This window comes from Arachis stenosperma, chromosome 9 (assembly GCF_014773155.1).
Source record: "Arachis stenosperma cultivar V10309 chromosome 9, arast.V10309.gnm1.PFL2, whole genome shotgun sequence".
In the NCBI taxonomy this organism is placed as follows: domain Eukaryota; kingdom Viridiplantae; phylum Streptophyta; class Magnoliopsida; order Fabales; family Fabaceae; genus Arachis; species Arachis stenosperma.
Genome location: NC_080385.1, coordinates 153353553 through 153380290, shown reverse-complemented (window position 1 = coordinate 153380290; position 26738 = coordinate 153353553). Strand labels below are relative to the sequence as shown.

The 26738-nt window shown below is 36.1% G+C and overlaps 4 protein-coding genes and 1 non-coding gene across 5 annotated transcripts; 4 read left to right on the top strand and 1 right to left on the bottom strand.

Moving 5' to 3' along the window:
* Positions 1–5359: 5359 nt before the first annotated feature.
* LOC130950947 (CDGSH iron-sulfur domain-containing protein NEET) lies at positions 5360–6604 on the top strand. Its single transcript, XM_057879554.1, has 2 exons — positions 5360–5687; positions 6070–6604. The coding sequence occupies exons 1-2, from the start codon at positions 5458–5460 to the stop codon at positions 6167–6169; spliced, it is 330 nt and encodes a 109-aa protein (XP_057735537.1). The 5' UTR covers positions 5360–5457; the 3' UTR covers positions 6170–6604.
* Positions 6440–6521, bottom strand: TRNAS-UGA (transfer RNA serine (anticodon UGA)). The gene has a single exon. It is a non-coding gene; the product is annotated as a tRNA-Ser (tRNA).
* Positions 6605–16502: 9898 nt separating the features above from the next.
* On the top strand, positions 16503–18617 carry LOC130948441 (xyloglucan galactosyltransferase XLT2). Its single transcript, XM_057877166.1, has one exon. The coding sequence runs from the start codon at positions 16650–16652 to the stop codon at positions 18288–18290; it is 1641 nt and encodes a 546-aa protein (XP_057733149.1). The 5' UTR covers positions 16503–16649; the 3' UTR covers positions 18291–18617.
* Positions 18618–20738: 2121 nt separating this feature from the next.
* Positions 20739–22492, top strand: LOC130948443 (embryo-specific protein ATS3B). Its single transcript, XM_057877167.1, has 3 exons — positions 20739–21216; positions 21424–21537; positions 22075–22492. The coding sequence occupies exons 1-3, from the start codon at positions 21085–21087 to the stop codon at positions 22396–22398; spliced, it is 570 nt and encodes a 189-aa protein (XP_057733150.1). The 5' UTR covers positions 20739–21084; the 3' UTR covers positions 22399–22492.
* Positions 22493–22633: 141 nt separating this feature from the next.
* Positions 22634–26418, top strand: LOC130948440 (DEAD-box ATP-dependent RNA helicase 7-like). Its single transcript, XM_057877165.1, has 11 exons — positions 22634–23569; positions 23658–23769; positions 23867–23937; positions 24024–24178; positions 24283–24394; positions 24477–24578; positions 24654–24883; positions 24961–25057; positions 25134–25228; positions 25301–25434; positions 25513–26418. The coding sequence occupies exons 1-11, from the start codon at positions 23036–23038 to the stop codon at positions 25767–25769; spliced, it is 1899 nt and encodes a 632-aa protein (XP_057733148.1). The 5' UTR covers positions 22634–23035; the 3' UTR covers positions 25770–26418.
* The last annotated feature ends 320 nt before the right edge of the window (positions 26419–26738 follow it).

The following is a 26738-nucleotide window of genomic DNA, read 5'->3' as shown; positions in this document are numbered from 1 at the left end:
AAGTTCCTGATTTTGTTTGGTAGCCATTGCCAGAAGTTCTTCAGGATTCATAGATTGGCATTCGAACACCCTCCTTCACCTTTCTTTTCATAAATGCCAGGCAATAATCAAAGCAAAATGGACCGAGTTCTTACTCATAAATCGGTAACCCGGGGGGAAACAATTTGGAGTCTCCACCAATTAGAAAAGGAAATGAAGTTCGGATTTGGGGTCAAGTGCGCTATTGGACTCTTGCTTCAAGTTTCTGAAGTATCTGGACAGTTGAAGATGCAATGTAATAGGAATTTTGGTTTAGCACTGCCACTCGAATAACTGAATCTTGTGTGGGGCTGTCATACTTCAAAGGAAATTTCAGATTTTCAGTTATTGCGTGATATTTGAACAAAATTCTAGAGAAACATAGTGAAAAAGGTAAGCAACTCTATATCCTGAAGCTACATCATATATCTTGGATCTGTTGAGTGTCCGTTGAATTTCATCCTCTCATTCTCCTGGTACTGTAGATAGAATTCTCTGGGCAACATCTTGAGAAAATATTGAATTAATTAGGGACTGATTCCATTGCTTATGTGCAAAGAACATATCACAAACTAAGAAGATTGAATGTCTAACTGGGGACTGACTTGTAAGAGCTGGTATTGAGAATGGATACTGAGGTGGGAGCTATGGGTCTCTAAAGATTCGGATTGCTGTTCAAGAACCAACTCTCCAGTTTAATCATTTTTCAACAATACTTCTATTTATAAGGATACTTCTCCATCCCCAAAAAGGTAAGGACCCGAACTCTGCATCTATAATAGAATTATATCTGAAATATTTTTCTTTTAAGATTCTAGATAATAAAGAATCAGTATTAATGGCAATTCTCCAACATTATTTACCTAGGAGAGCCAAATTTTGTGCACATAGGTCTTTAAAGCCAAGCCCTCATTCTTTCTTAGCCTTTGACATTGTATCCCAACTAATCCAAACCATACGATGTTCCCCAGCTTGTTGACCCCACTAGAATTGATTAAGAATGTCATGGATTTCTTTGATTAGATTATCTGGAAGTCTGAAACAAGACAGGGTATATATCAGGATTGCTTCTCCTACCGCCCTTATTAATACTTATCTTCCTCCATTAGATAAAAGACATTGTTTCCAGCCTTGGACCTTTTTGATAACCCTTTTTTTGACAACAAAAAAGATGGTCTTTTCGATTTATTTACTTAAGAAGGCAGTCCCAAATACTTGTCTTGAGCTCCAATGTGTGAAATATTCATGGTAATGGCAAGTGATGTGTGTATATCATGAGGAGTGTTATTGCTGAAGAAGATTGCAGATTTATTAAGGTTAACATTTTTGCCGCTGAAGCTTTCAAAGTCCCCTAATAAATCTAAGATCCTCCCATAATTGTCTTCTGATACCTTACAGAATAATATAGAATCATCTGCAAAAAATAAATAATTAACCTTAGGACATCTTCTTGTAATCTGGATCCCTTGAATGTGTCAGTTTTGTTCTACTTTGTGTAGCAAGAAGGATAGGCCTTCTACACAAAATAGAAAAAGGAAAGGAGATAGAGGGTCACCCTGACGAATGCCTCTATTTGGTTTAAAAAAATTGTACAGTTGGCCTTTCACAACCATAGAGTAAGAACTGTTGTTACCAATTCATGAATCCAACCTATCCACATAGAATTAAATCCCATCTTTTTCATGATAAACCATAAAAACTGTCACTCGATCCTATCATATGCTTTACTCATGTCATGTTTAAGGGCCATCTCATACTCTAAACCTCTCTTTTTCTACTTGAGGTAGTGCATACACTCATGTGCTATCAGGATATTATCTGAAATGAGTCTTCCTTTTAGGAATGCGGTCTGATTAGGGATAATAAGTTTATTCATACACCCTTGTAATCTATGAACCAGTATCTTAGAAATGATTTTGTAGAATACTAAGGATAAACTAATGGGTCGTACCTGCCACCTGGGACATGTCACAAGCATCAGGAATCTTAGGAATGAGGCAGATGTTAGTGTGGTTGAAACTCCTTAAAATGCGCCCTCCTCAAAAGAAACTTCTAATACCTTGAATACATCCTCGTCCACAGTATCCCAGTAAAATTGAAAGAATTAGTTGTTATCCTATCTTCTCCTGGAGCACTCTACGGGTGTACACTAAAGGTAGCTTTCTTTACTTTCTCAAAAGAGACTGGACGTTGTAGCCTACGGTTCATGCTAGCTGTAACCTTAGGCTCAAAGTCTAAGAAAAAAGGTCAAGGATCCACCTGATTGGTGAAAGTAAAGATGCCATTGAAATACTCCTCTGCCACTCCTGTGATGGCTGTATTAGAAATAGCCCAATCTCCATTCTCAACCTTGAGTCTCCAAATCTTGTTCTTCCTAGATCAAGCCTTAAATTTTCAATGGAAGAAGCTAGTGTTTTTGTCTCCTTCTTTTAGCTATTTAATTCTAGATTTATCCTTCAAATAGAGCTCTTCATTCAAGTAGGCCCTTTCTAATTTTTGCTCAATTTCCATGATTTCAGGACCTCCCATTAAACCTGATGCCCTCATTTCTTCTAGCTGTCCTGTAATTTCATCAATCTGTCTTTTAGAGTTTGAAAGACTACTCCTCTGCCATATGACCAACTGAAGTCGAACGAGTTTAGGCTTTTGAGCTAGTCAAAACATGGAAGAGCCTCCAATTTCTGTGTTCCAAACTTCACTAATCAAAATTTGGACTGAATCCTCCTCACACCATCGGGTTTGGTATTTAAATATTCTTTTTGAACGTTCAGTTTGTGGATTAGTGTCAAAAAGGGTCTGAACCCGTCTCAGACAATCTAAGAACTGTTGGATTAGGGAACAGTTGCAGCCATGTTTCTCCCACTAAGATTCTATCCAATCATTCTTGAATTAATTTCCATGCTCTCCGCCTATTACTCCATGTGAAAGGTCTACCAATCATTCTCAAGTCAAATAAAGTATTATCACCAATAAAATAATTAAAATCTGCTATAGAAGACTGTGATTTAAGACTACCTCTATTTTTTTCACTTTGATAAAAAAATAGCATTAAAGTCTCCCAAAATACATGAGTTACCTTGTTGCTGCTGTAAGATTGTAGACACCTTTTGAAATTGTGTTGAACGGATCTGTTCATGGCTGTTGAAATGAACACCAACGAGATTCCATTCCACATTAACTGATGTGTCTTTCACCAAAACCACGCTGAAAAAATCTGAACTATCAATTATTTGTACTACCACATTGTCCCTCCAAACTAGTGCCAAGCCTCTGGCGCTACCCACTAGATCAATAATCTTCCTATTCGTAAAACCACATGACCTCAACTTCATTTTCACTTGTCGAGATTAGTTGTTAGTTTTGCATAGAAAAACCATTTCATGGGAGTGGGATTGTGACATCCCTTTGAGATTGTGGATTGTCAGGGGTCTCCCCAAACTCTGACAATTTCACGTAATGAGCTTCATATCTCTTCGGGTACCATTGAACGGCTAACACCCTCCACCCTCATTTCAGCAATCATATCATCAACTATACAGATCTTCTTAGCCTCATTTTCATTTTCCTTTCCTTTATTTCTTCTTTTTATTCCTCCGAACAGCTTACTTGAATCAGTCGCTTGTATAGCAAGTTGTTTCCACTTAGAACTCCTGGTGGTCATTCCTTCATTAAGTAAGTTTTGTGGGGCAAATCCATCAGTGTTCATAGTACTAGTAATATCTTTCAGGACTAACGTTTCACTAGTTTTCTTAATTGATTACCAAACCACTTTGGGACAATTATCATCCTCCTTATTACCTCCATATGTCTCCATAGAGTTATTTTTTGTTCCTTTGACACTCAAGTTGAAAAAATTATCTATCAACCAGTTTGGGGTTGGCTTTTTTCTCGGTTGGAGAGTGCTTGAGTTTGAGTTGTTGAAGGTGGAGTTATCACCAGTTCCTCCACATTCGATCCTCTTGCCCACTTGATTTGCTTTGACCTACTTGCCAATGCGATCCTGTTTAATAGCACCCACAGATGAATCCTCCATGAATTTAGAACAGTGTTTGAAATCATGTCCTAAATAAGCAAAGTAGGTACACAAAAAATTTCAATCCTCTCGTATCGCAATCCAATTTCTAGCACCTTACCATTTAGTTCAGCCATACAAATACTGTCTTTCACCCTTTTATCACTATCCTGCTAGACTTTGGTCTTGAAAATTCGATATTCTCTTCCACGAACAGAGAAAAAACTAATGTCTATCACCTCTCCAATTTTCTCCCCAAGTCTTTTTTCAACCTGAATAGTTTTGAATTGCTCAGACAGACCCTATAATTGGATCCAGATTAAAAACAAGTAACGCTTTTCTGGTCCTGTTCATCCGATTCAATCCATCTTCTCACATGCAAGACATAATCCTTAAAGAGTCAAGGAGATCCTTTTTCAATTATAAGAACATCAAGATCATTCTCAAAAAAGAATTGGAATTGATTAGGACCTATCTCAATTGATCGGAATCCTTCTGATTTACTCCATATCGTCCTTAGGACACTGTCAATTGTGCCCATCGAAAATACCTTATCTGCAAAGAGTCTCCTCAAAAGACTCTTAATATAAGCCTCCAAACTCTTAGAATAATTTTTCGTCTCCAATACCACAATATCCTCCCCATCCTCCTCACTACCTGGATCAATTTTAGAGTTCTTCTCTTCACCGAAATTCATATTGGATTGAGAGTGCTAATTGAGGAGAAGTTGATTATAAAGTAACGAGAACTAGGAATACAAATTATTGTGATCGAAGAAGAACATAGAAATAAAAAAAAAGTAAAAAAGAGATCGAAAAATCAAAATTCTAAACAGAACATTGATAAAATCCTCGCAAAACATTGATAAAACCCTAATAGAGCACTAGATATTTTGACGTTATTGTATATATAAATTACAAACTCTATTGTATCAACGTACAATATTCTTTACATTGTGATATGTTAATATATTAAAATTAATTTTATAAATAAAATTTTCAAATATGAAATGATAAATTCGTTTTTTATTATTTTTAAGACAAATAATTAATTTTCCGTACAAAGAAAATAGTGGATTAATATATACGAAAAAAAGCTAATCATTTATTAATACATATACTGTTTCTAATAGTTAGTGATGAACTTGTACAATAATACTGTTAGACAGTTAAAAGTTAAAACATAAAATAAAATTTTTCTAAATTCACTCAATTACTAACGTTTAAAAATATTTATGTTTTGTGGGTTTGACTTTCCTCTTTGCAATGTTGACTCACCTACCAAGAAAAAGAAGGAGATGTGTGCGAATGACGTGTGTCGCAAACTAACCATACAATAGAATAGAGGTTAGATGGAGTGTGTTCTCCACAGGTTAAGGAACACACACATACCATCCTTGTCTTCCATCTTCTCCTTCTACTTGGACAATGGAATCCGTTTTAAGCTTCAACAAGATGATAATGAAGCCACTGGCACCGAAGGGGTTTGCTGAGAGCAACATAGCAGCAAGGAAGAAGAGTCGCATGGCGGTGGTTGTGAAAGCAGAGGGTGCGGGTGTTGGTGTTGGAATCAACCCTGATATCAGGAAGACTGAGGAGAAGGTTGTGGACTCTGTTGTCGTCTCTGAACTCTCTAAACCCCTCACTCCCTATTGCAGGTACTATCCTTCTTCCTTTATAATTTCATATCATTTCAAACATGAACAAGGTTTAGGGATGACATGTCATTAAGGAATATATATACAATTATATCACTGAGTACATACAGCTGATAATATATGCTTGATTCATGAATCTTGATAAATTTTGAGGAAATTTTAACATGCTCCATGTGGAAGAATTGTCTTAATTACTCTCAAGTCCTTATTGCAAGTTCATGCCAAGAAACTCCTTGTTTGACATACTAAGTTTGAAAATTATTGTTTGGAAAGTAAAGCTACCATAATACATATTGGCGTGTCTAGTAGAGAGTCTTGAATTTTCCCTTAAAGTTAGGTGCATCATGTTTAAGTTTCTAAAGTGTTGATATTGTGGGTGCAGATGTTGGAGATCAGGAACTTTTCCTCTGTGTGACGGAAGCCATGTAAAGCATAACAAGGCCACTGGGGATAACGTTGGACCTCTGCTTCTGAAAAAGTAGAGAATCTTAGTATTTGCTTTGATTTCAGCTTGGTCATTACCACTTAACATAAAAATAAAACTGCTTTTTGTGTGTATCAGACTTGACTTTTCAATGCAGCAAATAAAAGGTGGCTTCCCTATTAGTTAATTAGTTTGTCCAATATTGACATATTAGTCTTAGCTGCATTTAATAGTATAAAATCCTATTTTGGAATTGGATGATGCATTTGCTGCAAGTTGTAGAGCATTGTCCATGATTTTGCTTTGGACTCCAAAAGCTAAAACATAACGTCGACAGCAGGGTTCGAACCTGCGCGGGCGGAGCCCAACAGATTTCAAGTCTGTCTCCTTAACCACTCGGACATATCGACTACTGACATTTTGTTTCCTTGAATAACATTTTTATTAGCTTAAAGTGGCCCATTTTTTTTTTTGGGTATACCATTTTGTGTTAGATGTGGATTGTGGACTCTATCTTCTATCGAACTCGGACCCAACTCCTTCAAACAAATGATAGCAAAATTCTCTCTCTTCACCCTCCCAAACAAAAAAAAATGTCAGTGGTAAGTCGTAACATTAAATGCATTATTTTTATAAATATACTAAATGTATTTATATTTATATTTATATTATTTATAAACAACGTGATGCTTGCATTATGCACTTCAAATTTGAAAACTAAAAATACAACCAATCATCTAGTGTGGGGAAACGTTGATCAGTGTTTCTCAAACAACTGAACAAGGAAGATTCAATTATTCAGAATTTCAAATGCCTATAATAATATATGTTGGGGGAATTTGAATATTTGAGCGTAGGAAATTGTCGGCAAGCGGCTATGGTGGGGACAGGTGTCCCCCGTTCCGTTGATCCAAAGCTTGGCACCGTTTGTTCATATACACACGATTACAAGAGTTACAACAATTTACAGCTATAAACACATGTATATGTGTGTGTGCACCTTGTTTGGATTTCTAGCGCCATCTCACTAATCTTTTCAGTTTTTCTTTCCAAAATATGTAATAATGATGACATTGGAATTGGATTGCTGGATCTGTGGCATTACTTTACTTTATTAGTCAGACATGATCAGCGCCAGCTTTCATCATCTATCATTCAAGTTCCACAATTTTTCTTTTTTATTGTGGTCAACTACCAAGTGGCCGAGAGAAACCATGAATAAGTTCTAAGTACCTAGTATACTAAGTATTTTTTTAATTTATATATTCTGTGAAAAAAATTAATTTATACAATATATTACAAATAATTGATTTTTTATACATAATTAACATAATTAACTTAGAATTGATAGAAAAATAGTGTGGTGATCCATGCACAGTTGTACTAATTATGATTTTATTAATTTCCAAGTGACAAAGTAAAATCCAGACTAGGTGTATGCGTAGGTGTTTATAGGTAATTTGGATTTAAATGAAATTCTTCCTGTTTTTGACGATAATTAATTGGTTTGGCCAAAGTTGTAAAGGTCATTTAATTTTGATATCAGTGCTTGCGCAATTCATCATGCACCATAAATTATCTATTTTGTAACATTAATTAATCTACTGTTAGCTAGACCAAATAAAGGTTGATAACCCCATGTTTTTGTTACTCACAAATCACAATCTACTGAGTACTAACTTCCCAACAACTCGGGCATGATATATATGTGTAACTAAACTAATTCCACAAACTGTAACTAACGCGAGCTAACTAGTTATTACAATATATGATATTTGAATATATGTCTCTCTATGACTATGAGCTGACGGGTTGACCTGGGTGATATGTAGCATATATACGAATTATGGTACAATGCAAATTTGCTCGTTACCATAGCTTATAGTACAATTAACTGGTTGAAACTTCTTATTTAACTGGCTGATTCCAAACATACAAAGAAAAAACACGAACTTGTCTTGATAATTTCTGACCACATAAGCCAGCAGCAGGGTAGATCTAGCAGCTAGTACCACCGTGCCCTTTTAACAGAAATAATAATGTCAGGAAAGACAGGAAAAAAATAAATTTATTTTATTTAATATTTATTAATTCTAATAATAATTAATAAATATTAAATAAGATAAATTTTAATTATTTATATTTAATTTTTTTGTTATAAATATTTTTGTAATAAATAAATATTTACATTGAACGATTTATATGTTTATATAGAGTATCAAGTCAATTAGCTCACTTTTTAATTTGAATATGGAAACAAAAGTAGTGTTGAACTTGGATATGGGGAATACAGGTGCTTCACAGCCATGTGGTGTCAGTGGAACAGAACTTGGACTATGCGAGTTCTTCATTAGTAAAAAAATTGAAAACTACAAGTAACTCGGAGAGTCCGTTTTCTAGCTTCCGAAATTCATATTTGCCTAACCACAAGTCGGACCATACGATTTCTTAAGCAAAATTTTAAAATCAAACAACTCGCATGGTCCGATTTGTGTACTCTGAATTTTTTCAACTTTTAAACACAAATCGAAAGGTCCAATTTGTGTACTCCCACAATTTTAAAAAATACCAAAAATTACCATGCTAAAGAGTATCACTCATTTTGCTTCCATATCAAAAAATTTTAGTTCAATTAGCTCACATGTGTTATATGTTATTTTCTAAGATAAAATGACATGATCCACACAAAACAACCCTTCATCCTTCAAAATCAAACAATTATAGTTCAAAACTAGTTACTTACCATTTTGCTTAACTTAAGGATGGATTTTGAACTTTTGCTCTTTGATGCACAACTCTTTCCTTGAAAATCTATTTTGACCGCTAACAAAGTGTTAGACTTTTTTTACATTTATCATATCAAATAGTGGTAATAAGGCAGATAATATTTCGAGTGAAATTTAAAAGGATCTTGGAGAAAAAGGCATTAATTGATTAACTAAATTTTTTTAATGAGATTTTAAAATCAAAGAAGATGCTTGATGAGCAAAAAAAGAACACCTTGATATCTATTTACAAGAATAAAAGATATTTAAAGTTGCAAAAATTATAGAGGAATTAAACTCATGAGTCATACCATGAAGTTATGAGAAAAGGTGATATAACAGAGGTTGAAAAAAGAGACACAAGTAACAGAAAATCAATTTAAATTTATGCCAGACAGATCCACTACCGAAGCGATATACCTGCTAAGAAGGATGATGGAAAGATATCGTAGTAATAAAAGAGATCTACATACAGTGTTTATTGATTTGGAAAAAGCGTATGATAGGGTACCAAGAGAGGTCTTATTGAAGGTTTTAGAAAAGAAAAGAGTAAGGATTGCATATATTCGTGCAATTAAAGACATGTATGATTGGGCCACAACTAGTGTGCAGACTCAAGGTGGTGTGGCAGAAGAATTTCCTATTGGTATAGGATTACACCAGGGATCGTCCTTAAGTTCATACCTTTTCACATTAGTCTTGGAAGTACTTATAGAGCACATCCAAGAGCTTGTGCCATGATGCATGCTTTTGGCCGATGATATCATCTTTATGGGAGAGTCAAGGAAAGACCTGAATAAGAAGCTGGACTTATGGAGAAAAGTTCTAGAAGTGTATGGTTTGCACATAAGTCGTAGCAAGATGGAATATATAAAATGTAAGTTCGGTTTGAGAAGGAAAAACCCTAATATAGAGGTGAAGATTGGAGAAAATATCCCAGGAAAAGTTAAAAGTTTTAAGTATCTTGGGTGCATCATATAGGATAATGGAGAGATTGAACAGGATGTAAATCATAGGATCCAAGCACGTTGGTCAACATGGCGGAGTGCATCAGGTTTTATATGCGACAAAAAAGTGTCTTTAAAACTTAAAGGTAAATTCTATCGCACTGCTATAAGACCGACTATGCTTTATGGTACAGAGTGTTGGGCGGCCAAAGGAGAGCACGAACATAAGCTGGGTGTGACAGAAATGAAGATGCTGAGATAGATGAGTGGTCATACGCGATTGAATAAAATAAGGAACGAAGATATAAGGGATAGAATTGGAGTAGCACCCATTGTAGAAAAGATGGTAGAATTGCGTCTCAGATGGTTTGGACATGTGAGAAGAAGACCGACAGAACATTCAGTGAGAAGAGTGGATGAGATGGAAGATGGATAAGGAGTGAAAAGCATAGGAAGACTTAAGAAGAACATCGATAAAGTGGTCAAATGAGATTTATATGTAAACGGTCTCTTTGTAAATATGATACATGATAGAGTTTAATAATATTATTTGATTTATGTAGCCGATTTCACCTAGTGAGACAATTTTATTGTTGTTGTATCATATCAAATAGTGTGGTGCACTAGTGCTGTACTTGGATTTCACACATCAGACAATGATTTCTACTTAAATGTGCTTGGATTTCACACATCAAACAATGATTTTTATTTAAATTTTATTTTACTGAAAGTGTACATTAAAGTAAAATTATTTGAATTTAATAAAAGTAAAACGACTAATAATAATCGATTATTTTAATGAAAAAAGTTATGATTATTTACATCCTTTATAAATAATAGTATAAGAATTTAATTTTAATATCCAATATAAAAAATCATACGTAATCATATGATTATTCATGAATTTAAATATACATATTAAGAAATAAATATATTTTTTATATTTATCATATATATGAGTTGACACTTGGACATTAGTTAGTTTTTCATATCTTTTATTAAAAATATTAGCTCATATATAGTATTTTTTTAAATAATAAGTTAAAAGTTAATTAATTTTATTGATATAATAACATACGATTGATATCAGATTAAATTTTTTTTCACTATAAAAAAATGTTGTTACCACTTTCACATTGTGAATAATCTTACAAGAAACAGCACTGGCGCATTGCTAGTGATAAATAATAAACATAATCACTGGCAGCAGCAAGGGGTGGTAAACAGGTTTAAATCCGTCGGGTCGGTTCGCGTAACTCGCTAAAAAAGACGGACCAGGCTGAAAATTTGGGACCACCGAAAGACAAAAGTCCGCCTAACCCACACCGCTCAAACTATGGGCTTTGGCGGGGCGGGACGGACTTCCCCAGTGGGCTGAGGCATTTTTTTTTTGTTAAAAGGCTGATTTTTCAGCCCAGATCCATAACCCATTAACCCATGAACCCCCCGACCCGACCCGAATCCCCAGCGAAACCCTAATGAATCCCTAATTCCAATTTCTAGATTTGCAGCTTCCTCTTCTCCTCGACCTCAATCTTCAGTTCCTCACCGTCACACTCAGTCTCTCACTCGGTCACTTCCGTCGACCTCAGCCGTCAAGCTCGCACTTCAGAGTTCCGTCCTCACCCCTGACGCTCGCTGAGTCGCAGTCACTGAGTCACCGTCGATCTTCGGTCCTCGTGGCCTCGTGGGTTCTAGCTACAGCTGGTCTCGGTCCTGGGCTCCTGGGTCTTGTCCTCTCGTTGCTGGTCTCGCTCTCTGGGACTCTGGGTCTCCTTATTTATCTTCATCACTGCGACACGGCTGCTCCTCGCCTCCTCTGTCTTGGTCCTTGCCTTCTCTGGTAGTTTTTTGACTTAGGGTTTGAGATTCATCAATTTAGGTTTGTTTGTTATGTTTTGCGCTGTTTGATATAGGTAAATTAGGGTTTATGGTTGATAATGATTGATATTTGGTTGAGTTTTGATTATGGTTGATATTTGGTTAAATCTAATTATGGTTGAGTTTTGATTATGGTTGATAATGGTTGATATTTGGTTAAATCTGATGCAGATTCAGAAATTATTTCCTGTTTTTTGTGTTGTTTGATAATGGTTGAGTTTTGATTATGTTTGATAATAGTTGATATTTGGTTGAATACTTGAATCTGATGCAGATTCAGAAATTGTTTGCTATTTTTTGTGTGATTTGCTAATGGTTGAGTTTTGATTAAATCAGATGAGTTGATACTTGTTTTATTTCAGATTCATATAAACAATTTACATTTGCTTTTATTTCAGAAAATATGAATTCTGAAACTGTGAGTAACCTTATTACTACTGGAGTTGATTCTGAGGCTGCTCCGGTCGAAGTTGATGAACCTAGTTCGAAAAGGCTGAGACCAGCAACATCCGATGTTTGAAATTTTTTCAAAAAGCTCGGTCCAGATAAGGATGGAGTAGAACGTGCTGAGTGTAAAGGATGCAAGAAGCTGTTTAAAGCTGGAGGTAAGCGATATGGCATTTCTACTATAAAACGACATCTTGATAGTTGTACTCAAATTAAGCATGAAGATATTGGTCAGACTATAGCAAAATTGCAACTTAAAATGGGTTCACCTTAAGATTGATTCAGGAGTGGCTAGAGATATGTTTGCTTCTTATGTAGTTGTTGGGGATAAGCCTTTTAATATGGTTGATGATAGGAGATTTAGAAATTTGGTGAAATATATTAGTCCAACTTTGAAACTTCCTTCTAGGAATACGGTTAAGGCTGACATAGTGAAAGTTCACAAGAGAGAAGCTGCGAAACTTAAAAAAATTTTAGTTTCCATTCCAAATAGAATTTGCTTAACATCTGATTTTTGGACTTCCAGTACCAATAAGGGGTTTATATGTTTGACTGCACATTTTGTTGATGAGGACTGAAAATTACAGAGTAAATTTCTCAATTTTTGTCATATGCCTCCTCCTCACATAGGATTTGAGTTGTCTTCTAAAATCTTTACGCTTTTGAATGAGTGAAAAATTGATAAAAAGATTTTTTTCATTACTTTGGATAATGCTTCTTCTAATGATACTTGTGTTGAACACTTAAAAAGTACTTTGGATGTGCATGGTTCATTGTTGTGTGGTGGTTAATTCTTTCATATTTGTAGCTCTGCTCATATTTTAAATCTTATTGTCCAAGATAGAATGAAAATATGTGATGATGCAGTGTATAAGATTAGAGAATCTATTAAGTATATGAGAAAATATGAAAGTCGAATGGTTAAATTTAAAGAATGTTTTGAAGATATTGAGGGACTTGATTATACGACTGTATTATGTTTAGATGTTCCTATTAGGTGGAATTCACTTTATGCAATGCTTGCAAGTGCTATTCCTTATAAGAAAGCTTTTGAAATGTATAAAGTAAAAGAAGCTGGATTTAGGGAGTATTGTCCTTCATTAGATGAGTGGAGAAGAACTGAAAAGATATGTGATTTCTTGTTACCATTTTACGAAACTACCAAGTTGATGTCTGGAACTTCTTACCCAATATCCAACTTGTATTTTTTACAAGTTTGGCAAATCCAGCTTATTTTAATGAATAGTTTGAAGAATGATGAAGTGCTTATAAGAAACATGGGAGAAAAAATGATGATTAAGTTCAAGAAATATTGGGAGGAATACAGTGTTGTTCTTGCATTTGGGGCAGTTCTTGATCTTAGATTTAAACTCAACATTTTGGTTCATTGCTATAATGAGATTGATCCTATTAGTGCTAAATACAAAGTGGAGCATGTAAAGAGTAAGTTATACAAGCTCTTTGAGATTTATGGCCACAATTCCTCTACAACTGTAGAGAATTCTTTCCAACTTTCAAGTAATTTTTCTCAAGCAACATCTTCTGCAATTGGAACTTAGCTTATTAAAATTGTTGGTGTAAGTATTTTTATCTACTTGGTTATATGTATTTTTTATTTTTCATGTTTTTTGATTCATATATTGTTTGCAATGCAAAGAATTTGATGTCCCGTAATCAAGAAACTGAAGTGAAAAGTGGAAAGAACCAACTTGATATTTATTTGAGTGAGACAACATTATTTTGCAATGATGCAATCATTGATGTTTTGCAATGGTGAAAAGACAACCATCATCGTTTTTCAACACTATCACTAATGGCACGAGATTTGTTGAGCATTCCTATTACTACCGTGGCTTCAGAATCTGCATTTAGCATGGGTTCTCATGTTTTGAATAAGTATAGAAGTCGTTTGTTGCCAGATAATGTTAAAGCGGTGATTTGCACCAGAAATTGAATACGTGGATATGATGATTTTGGTATAATTATATTTATGACATACAACATACTTGAGTTATTTTGAACATTATTATGTATTATTTTTTAATATATTTATTTACTTTTTTCTAGAGGAATATAACGATGAGAAAGATATTGCAAAAGGAGAAGACTATTCTTCAGGAGTTGGTTCCAATGATGTTATTGACTTATATGAAGATGAAGATGAAAATTAAGTGTTTCGAATTATGTTTAATTTGCTTTGAAGATTATTTATAATTATGTTTTTGGATTATATTTATTTTGTCTATAGGACTATTTATAACTATGTTTTTGTATTTTGAATTATGTTTATTTATTTTGGAGACTATTTATATTTAATATTCGCATTTATATTGATTTAAATAGAAGATATGTCCTTATAAATACTAAAAAAAAATTTAGGCGGGTTCGGATTTTGGGACCGCCTGAATAGGCGGGGCGGGGCGGGTAAGCCCGCCAGAGGGCGAGCTTCCAGCGGGATGGGGCGGGCTTCACCGCCTGCCACCCCTACCAGCAGCCCAGCAAAGTCGAATGAAATTTGTTTAAATTAGTGCATGTATCATGTATGTATTCAGTATTCACGACAAAGAAATGTATGTATTTTTATTGTATTGTAATTCCTTTTGCATAATTGGAATATAGTATGATACAACAAAATATTTTTTATTTATGTATGAATGTAAGACAATAATATCAACGGTGGCACAGAAAACATATTAAAAATATATAAAATATAAAAAATATACAATAATTAATTTTTAGTGTTTAGCCGCATTAAAAAAAGTTATAAAAAAATAATTTATATAATAAACAACGTGAATAACAAATTAAAAAATAAGATAAATTATTTCAAATTCTTAATTAATTAACGAATTATTATTAAATTTTAAAATTTTAAAAATAAGAATTTGTACGTAACTTTATTGTTCATCCATACGATTCTTTATTGTCTCACCTCTGCCGCTTATTATACATTTTTCATATTCGATTCACCATCACAATTCGATATCGTCGTCAGAAACAGCTGTCCAGACACAGTAGAACGTTGTCGTCCTCCTCACGTCGTTCAAACGCAGCAAAACGCCATTGTCCCTCCACTCCTTGCAAATGCAATCGAATGCAGCTTTCCCCCACACACGCAGTCGCAGCTGTAGTCGTTGCCTCCGCACCGGTCTCAGACGCGGCCATAGCTGCACCCCTATCCGTTTCTTTCATTGTTCTGTTAATGTCTCGTGATCACTGTTTACAATGGCTGTTGTTAGAAGTTTCAAGTTTATTATTATGGATGGTGTTGTAGGCGTGGTGTTGGTACGTGGATGATTATTTTTATTTTAATTTGGATGTTTAGTTTTTTAGATTGGATCTAAGTATATACAATTAAATCATAGTAGATGTTCGTTTTACTAGATATGTATATGGTTAATTTTATTTTTAATTATACGTTTAATTTTTTTGTCGATGAGAGAATTGGGTAGAGAAGAAGCGATGACGCTAATCCTTGTTGCAAGAAACAGATTAACACCAACTAATGCGACCAATAAAAAATGGAGTGCTTCCAATGAGAGAGTTTGAGAGTGTAGTGTTGCCATGGTCATCAGAATAAAAAAGAGATGGTTAAAGATTAAAATGTGAAATATAAAAATTTTAGTGGGGGTAATTAGAAGTGGATTTTTTTTAATCGTATTGGACCAGATTACAGTTTGTTATTTATATTGTTTACAATTTTTATTGTCTATCTAATAGAGCTAATAATATTATTATAATTGTATGTATGAGGGTGAAACCTCAGGTACAGTCGATTTCATGTAAAATTAATAACTGAAAGCCATTAGATAATTTTTAACTATTTTTAACTATCAATTTTATGTGAAGTCGACTGTATTTAAATTTTCACGAGAATCATATGATCCATGTGGGTATATATAAGCAAGGTTGAGGCCAATACAAATGGGCCCCAAGACGGTGGGTTTTCACTTTCACCCGAATGGTCCGCACCGTTTTCAACTGGCATGTGCAAATTACAATTGTATTATTATATGGAGGAAACGGCGTCGTATTTGTAGTACAGTTAGTGGACGGGGTCCAATTATAAATAGCGGTGCACGTGGCGGGACACTTGACGGCGACGCAACCGCAAACTGTCAAGACTGAAGACACTTGGTAAATGGAATTTCTCTCGAAGCTGCTTTCATGCTCCATCACCGATAACTGCGCCTCTCTCTCCGGTCCCCTTCTTGTGATCACATGCCACTTCACCTTCACTCCCCCATATTAACTATTTACTCTACTCTTCAATCTTAAACGAGGTACTTAAAACAGGTTTGGTATAGTAATACTGTAATAGTAGAATAGAATAGTAGAATGTTATGCAGGGGTAGAGAGCATGGATAGGCAACTCAATGGAAGCCACATGTCAATGAATATCTGGCATGATGAGTGTCGGTTGCCCCTGGCACCCAGTAAAAGTCCTTGACACGTGTCTCTCTCTTCCTCATCAATCAACATCATCATCATCCACCATATGTATCCTTTATCTCTGCTACTTTCCCTCAACTCACTGCATACTAGACTACCAAACTCCACATACAAGCCCTCCGCCACTAACAACTCATTTCTCATGCTTCCCCATTCATCGGAACCCCACAGAAGACCCAAATCTCCCGAACTCTCCGATCCCAAATCCACCTTCTCCGCCCTCACCGCCGCCCTCATACACCTCCTTTCTCCTAGAAACCCTCGTTCATGGATTCTCTACATCATCCTCTTCCTCCAGATCCTCCTCCTCTCCAACCTCCGTAGCTTCCCCTACCCTGACGCCTTCCTTCACCCATCTACACTTCTCCATAACTCAACCAACGCCCACCATCCCTACCTCTCTATTCCTGCAAACGCTGTCGTTCAACAACCCACACTCCCCCAAAGCGAAGTCATCGAGAACACCTCACTCGACCAATGCGGCTCCGGAAGGGTTTTCGTCTACGACCTCCCCAGAACCTTCAACAAAGAAATTCTCGAGAATTGCGACAACCTCAACCCGTGGAGCTCCCGCTGCGTCGCCCTCGCAAACGATGGACTCGGCCAGAGCGCTGCCGGTCTTGCTGGAATCGTGCCGGAGGATCTCCTTCCGGCGTGGTACTGGACGGACCAATTCGTGTCGGAAATAATCTTCCACAGGAGGATGCTCCACCACAAGTGCAGGGTAACGGAGCCAGAATTGGCTACGGCATTTTACATCCCCTTCTACGCTGGACTCGCGGTTGGGAAGTACCTATGGTCCAACACATCAACAGCAAAGGATCGCGATCATCACTGTGACATGATGCTGACGTGGCTCAATGATCAACCCTATTACAAGAAATCCAACGGCTGGAATCACTTTATCACCATGGGGCGCATCACATGGGATTTTCGAAGGTCCAAGGACCAAGACTGGGGTTCAAGCTGCATCTACAAGACAGGGATGAGGAACGTCACGCGCCTCCTCATCGAGCGTAACCCTTGGGACTACTTCGACGTCGGTGTTCCCTATCCTACCGGATTTCACCCCCGATTCGACTCTGATGTAACTCGCTGGCAGCAGTTCGTCCGCGATCGCCGCCGCAGCTCGCTCTTCTGTTTCGCCGGCGCCCCACGCCGCACTTTCCGCAACGACTTCCGAGGGTTGCTGCTGAGCCAGTGCCGAGACTCCGGCGAGTCGTGCCGCGCCGTGAATTGCTCCGGGAGCCGATGCTCGAACGGGACGTCAGCGATCATGGAGGCGTTTCTTGAGTCGGATTTCTGCCTTCAGCCGAGAGGGGACAGCTTCACGCGGCGTTCGATCTTCGATTGCATGGTGGCAGGTTCGATTCCGGTTTTTTTCTGGCGGCGGAGTGCTTACTTTCAGTATGAGTGGTTCTTGCCGGCTGAACCGGGTAGTTACTCGGTTTACATAGACCGGAACGCGGTTAAGAATGGGACCTCGGTAAAAGCGGTTCTCGAAAGCTACAGCAAGGAAGAGGTTAGGAAAATGCGGGAGAAAGTGATCGAGTATATTCCAAGGTTGGTTTATGCCAAAAGTAACAATGGATTGGAGGGAATGAAGGATGCTTTTGATGTTGCCATGGAAGGGGTATTTAGAAGGTTTAGGGATCAAGAAGATTTGAGTTTCAGTAAGTGGAGATGAAAATGGAGCTGGGTGTTTCATTCGGTAAAGAAAAGAAGGGGGTTGATAAATAAATAAGAAAATAAGAACACCATTTTTCTTGTAAGTTTGGTAGGATAGCGTTTTTCTTTTACAGGTTTTATTTATTTATTTATTAATGTATAACGGGATGTACCATATACCATATAATATAAAATGATTGATATTGGCATTCTTTTTAAACATAACTACGGTGATTTATTATCCACTTGATTGAGCAAATTAGGGTACCAGGGCATACATGAATGAAGGAAACGAGGTTGTTAATTACATTGTCCAATGGCATGTACGATGCATAAATAAGTGAATGAATGCTGTTACTTGTTTCTTTCTTTTCTATTGGTTGAGATTGGTGGACCTATCTGACTCTCTGATCAAACTCTTGCTCATAATAATGCTCTGACGTGTGGCTGTTAATGCTTCATGGTTTTCTTCTGTTCTTTCTCTTTGGAACGAGCAATCATTGGATGTCCACAAAGAAATGTAATATTGTTTATCAAAGTCAAACAATATTGTTCATGAATTTGTTATAAACAATTGCAATTTTTTTGTATATGAGGCTGACTTGGGAGTTGTGAATGATTGCATGAATTTCACCAGGTGGCATGGAAAACAATGGTGGTAAGAAAGTGATTACTTGCAGTAGCAGAATAGATATGAACAAAGGAGCCCCCTAAAAGGTTAAAATGTGTGGCCTCACCTCTTTCGAAAGACTGCTTTTAATTAATTAAGTGGGGAATCCATTCAATTTGTTGCAGTGGCCTTGTGGGCCTTCAAAGGGTAAATGACGCATAAAGACAAGTCGTTTGCCCTCGTATTAAACATACTGCCACGGTGTAAGGTTAAGAATAAAGTTCTCCTAGATCCACATTAATTCATTTAAGAACTTTTAGTATTACTAAAGTCACATTAGGAAAATATAAACGAAAAGGAATCCAAGAAACCTTCCTATTATTTTCATGGTATCGCTTTTGGGATGATGGCATCATGGTTAGTTGGTTACGGCAACAAGTAGGAAGGGACACAAGTTAAGGACATGCTAAACAAGAAAAGCACGGCGATGAAAATGACACTTTCTCTATTAAATTTTCTTCCTATTGTTGAAGATTTCTTTGGTAAAAGACTTCAATATGTGTTAGGTCATAGGTAGCATTTTTGTTTATGTCGTGGAGTTTATAGTTGTTGGATTTATTAGTGGAGAAAAAGTGCCTAATTTTTTTATCTGTCAAAAACCGCCATCCAAATATTTTAAATCCTACCGCTTTAGAACGAGAAATACCTTTAACATTTATAAAATAAGGTGAAACATTTCAATTATTTTCTTCCTTTAATTGACACAAAATTAGGGATGCTAAGTCGGCACCATCGAATTATTTAACTAAGGTGCAAAAAACTCTTCTCAAATCTCAATATTGCAGCACACATTGACCGAAGAGAAATATAAACAGAAGCATACGCAGTGAACACATGTAGAAAATCACATGAATGGCATAAAATTCGACAATGTAATACATTAACTGCACATGCATGATATGTTGAACAGAAACTAAAGCAAAAATATAGATAGATTAATTAACCTATTAGCTGCCAAGAACTATGATGCATCCTTGGAGTATAATAAATTAATAATTAACCATAGCGGGCATAATCAAAGCTGACATTATTGCTCGATAGAATCAACAGTAATATTACCTCTATGGCATATAATAATGTAGAGACATTATAGATTTCTTAAATGTTGATGGCAGAAACCGACACTTTTATCGTGTGCATGTGAGTATTTTTAATTAAATTTTAATAGATGTAATTGCTTGGTCTATTAATTTGGTATGTGTTGAGCCAATAGTAAAAATTATAAATCCTACACATAAGTAACAATATACTAATTAAGATCATCAAATGAAATATTTTCATTATTTAATATTGTAATAGTGATTTTGATTTGGGTCTGACATGGTATTGAATTTTGAATGAGAGAAACAAAACATCACATTTGAATGATTCTTTTGGACCGAATCATTTTGAACTATACATTATTGGGCTGACTTTTTGGCAGTATCTATTGCTAGTAATGCTTATTGGGCCTCTAAGCTATCTGTGAATTACAATCCCCACCTTCCGGCCCCAGAAAAACAAAAAATCAACTTAATTTATAAGTTTTTGGGTGTCAAACTTAATTCATAAGTTAAGGAGATGAAGTAAATAGGTGAATATTTAATTATTTATAGCAAAATTAACCTTGGAAGTTTCTCGATATCCGTATATATATGATATTTCTTGTTAGCTAAGTTTTTGTGACCTTCCTCTGTTATTTTATTCAACCTTCTTGAAATATGCTTATTTAAAATTGACATTTATAGTTTTAAATAATAAGAATAATATGGGCATTTATGGGATACTCGCTCGCGCATCTCGTGGAAAAATAATCATAAAGACATGTTTGCCCTTCCCAACCTCGGCAAGTCGGCATCATAACTTGGCTTTGTCTTTCTAGACATAATAAAATCTTAGTATCTATAGCATAAATTGGATTGCATATTCGTTGACACATTTTGTTTTTGTTTTAAAATATTCATATTTTTTGTTCAACAAGAGAGTGACACGTGCATAGGAAGAGAGAGAGAGAGAAAAGGATGAATTTTTTAGCCGAAGACATCTAATTTCCAGGTTCCACACCACGCTGTTCCTCAACAACTCCACGTCTCTGCTCCTGTTTGATTCTGTTGTCTATAGTTTCAGCAAAAAGAGGGGGGGAAAATTAAAAAAGAAAAAAAAAATGAAGCATCATCATCATCTTGTTGTTCTTCTGCTCTTGTTGGTCTGTGGAGTGACCCTATCAGTATCTGAGTCGGAGTCCTATTCTCTTAAGCCTCATATTGCCGAGTCTTTCAATGTCAGCTATCTTCAGGTACTACTTCTAACTTGTAAGTTGTAACTACTGCTTCACTTGAACTAAACAAAAATTTAAAACCCCTTTCTTCTTCTTGTACTTTTTATTTTTTAAAATATAAATAAACATGACACCAAAAAATATATGAATGAATATGTAGCTGAAATCTTGCTTATTTGTGTATTTATTTGTTCTGAGTTTTGAGATTATTGCTTTGTTGAATAGCTGAAGAGCCAGGGGAGTTGCTCTTACACGGTGGTTATATCTACTAGTTGTTCTTCTCCTTCTTATACAAGGGATCAGATCAGTATTTCTTTTGGGGATTTTTATGGCAACCAGGTTTTGACTTTTATGCTTTTCCTCATCCAATTTATTCACTTATTTTCATATGCTTGTCTGAATTATTAGAGTCGATTAGGGGGTGGATTTTACCATCTTTCTTGAATTCATCTATTTTGTTAGCTTCTTCATAAGTTGGTTCTGTATATTTTCATCATTTGTCTTTTTATGGAGGCTTTTATAGTGCATGACTTGATTCTTATATCTGTGTGTAGAAGAGAAAGGTTAGAAAGTTTTAGGCTGGAGATTGGAGTCTATATGACAAAACAATGTAACTTTATAGGCATTAAAATGTAAGAATAGAAACAAGGATTTCAACTGTGATATCCACAAACCACTAACGAGTGTTTGTGAGTTTTGATTTTGGAAAGGAAGGGTTTGAAGTGTAAACTGTAAAAAACCTTCAATGTCCAAATATACCCAGAATAGATTGATGGCTTTTGAAGACATGCTTTTAAATGGCTTCAAACATGTTTAGTGTTAACAAATTAAGAAAGTGAAATTCACAGTTTTGTTTCACATGTTAAATTATATCAGATATACGTACCAAGATTGGACGATCCAGCTTCAGGTACATTCGAGCGCTGTTCTTCAGATACCTTTCAGATAAAAGGTCCTTGCGCGTATCAGATATGTTATGTTTACTTATATAGATCCGGCCTAGATGGTTGGATGCCGGAGAGTGTGAAAATCAGTGGTTACTACGGCAAGCCTATTACTTTCTATTACAACACATTCATCCCCAGAGATACATGGTATGGTTTTGATTGGTGCAATGCTGCTTCTTCTTCATACCACCTCTCTTCTCAGAAATGGCTTCTATTTTTGATTCTGGGATTTGTTCTTCATTTTTGGTTGTAATAAGCATCACTTGCAGAAGAAATAGTGGACCTATATATGAAAAACCTTTAGAGTTTGGACAATGCAGTTAGTTATATTGGCTTTCTTGTTTAAATTTGCATTTGATATGTGATCATGTGGTAATGTTTTTGAATAAAGAAGACTCTATAGAACAATGAAGGATTTTGATAGTAGTAGAATTTGTGACCAATCAATTTTGTTTAAGCTTCTTCTGAATTTGTTGTAAGCAACCAACAACTAACATTACTCAGATATTCATCCAGTGAAACTAACCATTTCGTATGTTAACGAACCAATTATGAGAATTCCCGTTCTATATAAGCAGTGACTACTGAGTAGGATACATAATAATAGTAACGAAAATATTATATAATCCAAAATTTCGTGTTAAAAATTAAAATGATAAGATATTGATTAATGAATAAATTGTTTTACTTTATTTAGTGTTTAAATTAAAAGAATAAAGAAAAAGGAAGGATGTCCGGAAAGCGACAAAAGAGTTGTCTGTTAATATGATGAGATGACAGTTGCGAGAGTTTAGGAAGCATTGAAGGAGGAGAATGTTTCATAGAACCGAAAAGCTCGACACTCCTCCGCATCTTGTACACTTCACTGCCATACACCACCCGACGTCGTCATGGGGACCCCCAACGGGGATGTGAGGAAGAAGAAGGAGGAGGAGGCTAAGTTGATGGAACAGGAATACCAAGACAAGAAAGAGGAGGAGGAGGAAGAGGAGGAGGATCCCAATGCAGTTTGGAGGTTTAGGATATCGGAGCCATTGAGGGAGAGGCTGAAGGGGAAGGGAATAGAGTCACTGTTTCCAATTCAGGCCATCACCTTTGATACCATTCTTGATGGCTCCGATTTGGTTGGCCGTGCTCGAACCGGTCAGGGAAAAACTCTGGCCTTTGTGTTGCCCATATTAGAGTCTTTGATAAACGGTATAGCCAAAGCTTCAAGAAAGACTGGTTATAGAAGGCCTCCAAGCGTTCTGGTTCTTTTACCAACAAGGGAATTGGCATCTCAGGTTCACTCTGACTTTGAACTTTATGGTGGCGCCGTCGGATTAACATCTTGCTGTTTATATGGTGGAGCTCCATATCAGAGCCAAGAAATTAAGCTCAAGAGAGGTGTTGATATTGTTGTTGGCACACCAGGCCGGATTAAGGTTCATTCCGAAAGTACTTAATTCATTGCCATTTTGTTGATTTAACTTTGAATGAATTTTCATGTTGCTTCTATTGGTATTGGTGTAGGATCATATAGAGAGGGAAAATATTGACCTAAGCCAGCTTAGATTTCGCGTCCTGGATGAAGCAGATGAGATGCTGAGGATGGGTTTTGTTGAAGATGTTGAACTTATTCTTGGTACTTTAATTGTTCCCCAACTCATTCATTGGGTTAATTTCATTTTCATTTGAGTAATATCAGATATTCATATTGGATTTGTCTCACTCTCTTGTAGGTAAGGTAGAGAACATCAGTAAAGTCCAGACACTTCTATTCAGTGCTACTTTGCCAGACTGGGTTAAGCATGTATGCTTCTATTTCTTTCTTTCTTTCTTTCTTTCTTTCTTATCATACTTGCATTGCCTCACTGCTTCTATGTCTATTATTGCCAGATTGCTGCAAAATTTCTGAAGCCAGATAAGAAGACAGCTGACCTTGTTGGAAATACAAAAATGAAGGCAAGCACCAATGTTAGGCATATTGTTCTTCCCTGCACTACTTCTGCCAGGTCCCGCCTTATTCCAGACATCATTCGCTGTTATAGCAGGTGAACTTCGTTGTGTTATGAGTAACCTTTTCCATGTTCATTTTGGATATCAAATTTGGATCCGTACTTAGTTATTGATACATAACATGGTTGTTCTGGTTCAGCGGAGGACGGACAATTATATTTACTGAGACAAAGGAGTCTGCTTCACAACTTGCAGGTTTCTTGCCAGGAGCAAGAGCTCTCCATGGAGACATACAGCAGGCGCAACGTGAGGTCAGCCATTCATGAATTTTCTTGATATCCTTATGTCTCAAGAGTGATGTTCCCCTTAACTACTCCTTCCTCTTTGTTGTAGGTTACATTGTCTGGCTTCAGGTCTGGCAAATTCATGACATTAGTTGCTACAAATGTGGCAGCTCGAGGTCTGGATATTAATGATGTTCAATTAATTATCCAGGTACTAGATATTGAACTGGACAATTCTTATTTTCATCACAATCTGTCATTCTGATATTTGTATTTTGGTTTATAGTGTGAACCCCCAAGGGATGTAGAAGCCTATATCCATCGTTCAGGGCGCACGGGACGAGCAGGTAATAGTGGAGTTGCTGTTATGCTTTATGATCCAAGGAGGTCAAGTATATCCAAAATCGAAAGAGAATCCGGTGTCAAATTTGAACATATATCTGCTCCTCAGCCTCATGATATTGCTAAAGCTATAGGTAGGGAAGCTGCTGAGATGATCAATCAAGTGTCTGATAGGTATGCTTGTAATTTGCTAATTGTAATTGTGTTCACTGCTCTCATTCACTGTTAACATATATATGAAATGAATGCAGTGTGATTCCGGCATTCAAGTCTACTGCTGAGGAGCTTTTGAAAAACTCCGGTTTGTCAGTTGTTGAATTACTTGCAAAGGCTCTTGCCAAGGCTGTTGTGAGTTGATTGAAAATGTCAAATCCTTTCTTTGTCTTGAAAACTCTCTTTGGTCTTATCATGTAATAATGTACAGGGTTATACTGAGATGAAGAAAAGATCGCTTCTCACTTCCATGGAGAACCATGTTACATTACTTCTTGAGATTGGGAAACCGATCTTCACTGCAACGTGAGAATTTCACTATAAAGCATGCCTATGAATTGTGACTGTTTTTACCAAGTCATTATTGGCTTTTGTCAGTTTTGCATATGGAGTGTTGAGGAGATTCTTGGCTGAAGAGAAGGTTGAGGCAGTGAAGGGTCTCACTCTCACCGCCGAGGGAAGTGGCGTTGTCTTTGATGTACCAGCTGAAGATTTAGATACATATCTTGCAGGTGCAGTTCTATTTCAAAGGAAATTATTTTCCTCTCTGCATTTTTTCAACACATTTCTTTCATACTTTTTTCCAACAGGTAAGGACAAGGCCTCAAGTGTGAGGTTAGAGGTGTTGACAGCGTTGCCACGTTTGCAAGAAAAAGACCAATCAAGAGGTGGAAGATTTGGTAGTGGTGGCCCTCGTCGTGGTGGTTTTGGAGATAGAAGTGTGGGGAGCAGGTTTTTGGGTGGAAGAGGTGGCAGCGGCAGGAATGTTAGATTTTCCAGTGACAGATTCTCTAATAATGGTGGCATTGGGAGAGGTCGTGGCATCAGGAGTGGAAAGAGATGGTGAAACAGATTGAGATAGGGACTTTTAGACATGATGATCACTACTCCATTATCATTGCCAATGAACCTGAACCTTGGTGATCCATTCATGAGTATGTTGAAGCTTTGGAGAAACTAACTGCGATTGAAGCTCACTCTTATGTTTTGGAAGATACAAGTTCAAAGACAGCGTGTGTTTCTGAAAATAGGACAAGACAAGACACTCCAAATAAGACATAAAATATAGAGACATAAAATTGTGTTCTTATATTTTGTTTGGTGATAAATTAGAACAAATTATAAAAATCTAATTTATTTTCATTTTTTCCATTTAAAAAATGAGACAAAAAATATAATTATAAAAAATTAATAAGAATAATAAAAAAAATAAAAAATAAGTTGTATTCTTTGTTAGTGTTTCTGTGCCATTCCTGTTAGGATGAACACAAAATACACTAATTTAGTGCCTCTGGACACAATGTCTCTGTCCATGTCTCTTTTGTGAAACACAATCTTATATCTTTCTGTCCTATTTCTATAAACAAACGCAGCTAAATAGATTCAATGTGATCTATCCATTTTATTATTTTGGGTCTAGTGTTCTTTTTTTTTTCTAATTGCTTTGTTTTCTATACATTTTTTTAAAGGATAGTTGGATTAGATTTCTAAATGTATATGTATGGCTAAATATGAAGTAGTTTTTCTTTTCCTCTATATCTTTGATCGTCTCTCATTGATTCATCTATCTCATATCACATGTAGTGTACAACCTATAAGGCCTTTGTTAGGTGTAAATTTAGTGAAACTCATCAAGAAGTATTCATCTTCTTTTAAAGCAAAAATACTTTAATGGTTCACACGACTAGAGTAGACCCATGAACTTGTTTTCGGAAGCCATCATTAATACTAATTAAATAGATTTTGCTGGTTCAAAGGAGAGAGATATTTAAGTAATAGGTTAAAGTGATATTTATACCCAAAAAATTCTTGTCAT

Coding starts and splice junctions, on each gene's coding strand:
- LOC130950947 (XM_057879554.1), top strand. CDS start 5,458: ATGGAATCCGTTTTAAGCTTCAACAAGATGATAATGAAGCCACTGGCA. Junction 5,688..6,069: donor CCCCTCACTCCCTATTGCAG/GTACTATCCTTC, acceptor TTGTGGGTGCAG/ATGTTGGAGATCAGGAACTT.
- LOC130948441 (XM_057877166.1), top strand. CDS start 16,650: ATGTATCCTTTATCTCTGCTACTTTCCCTCAACTCACTGCATACTAGA.
- LOC130948443 (XM_057877167.1), top strand. CDS start 21,085: ATGAAGCATCATCATCATCTTGTTGTTCTTCTGCTCTTGTTGGTCTGT. Junction 21,217..21,423: donor TCAATGTCAGCTATCTTCAG/GTACTACTTCTA, acceptor TTTGTTGAATAG/CTGAAGAGCCAGGGGAGTTG. Junction 21,538..22,074: donor GGGATTTTTATGGCAACCAG/GTTTTGACTTTT, acceptor AAATTATATCAG/ATATACGTACCAAGATTGGA.
- LOC130948440 (XM_057877165.1), top strand. CDS start 23,036: ATGGGGACCCCCAACGGGGATGTGAGGAAGAAGAAGGAGGAGGAGGCT. Junction 24,179..24,282: donor ATCATTCGCTGTTATAGCAG/GTGAACTTCGTT, acceptor GTTCTGGTTCAG/CGGAGGACGGACAATTATAT. Junction 25,058..25,133: donor AGGCTCTTGCCAAGGCTGTT/GTGAGTTGATTG, acceptor AATAATGTACAG/GGTTATACTGAGATGAAGAA.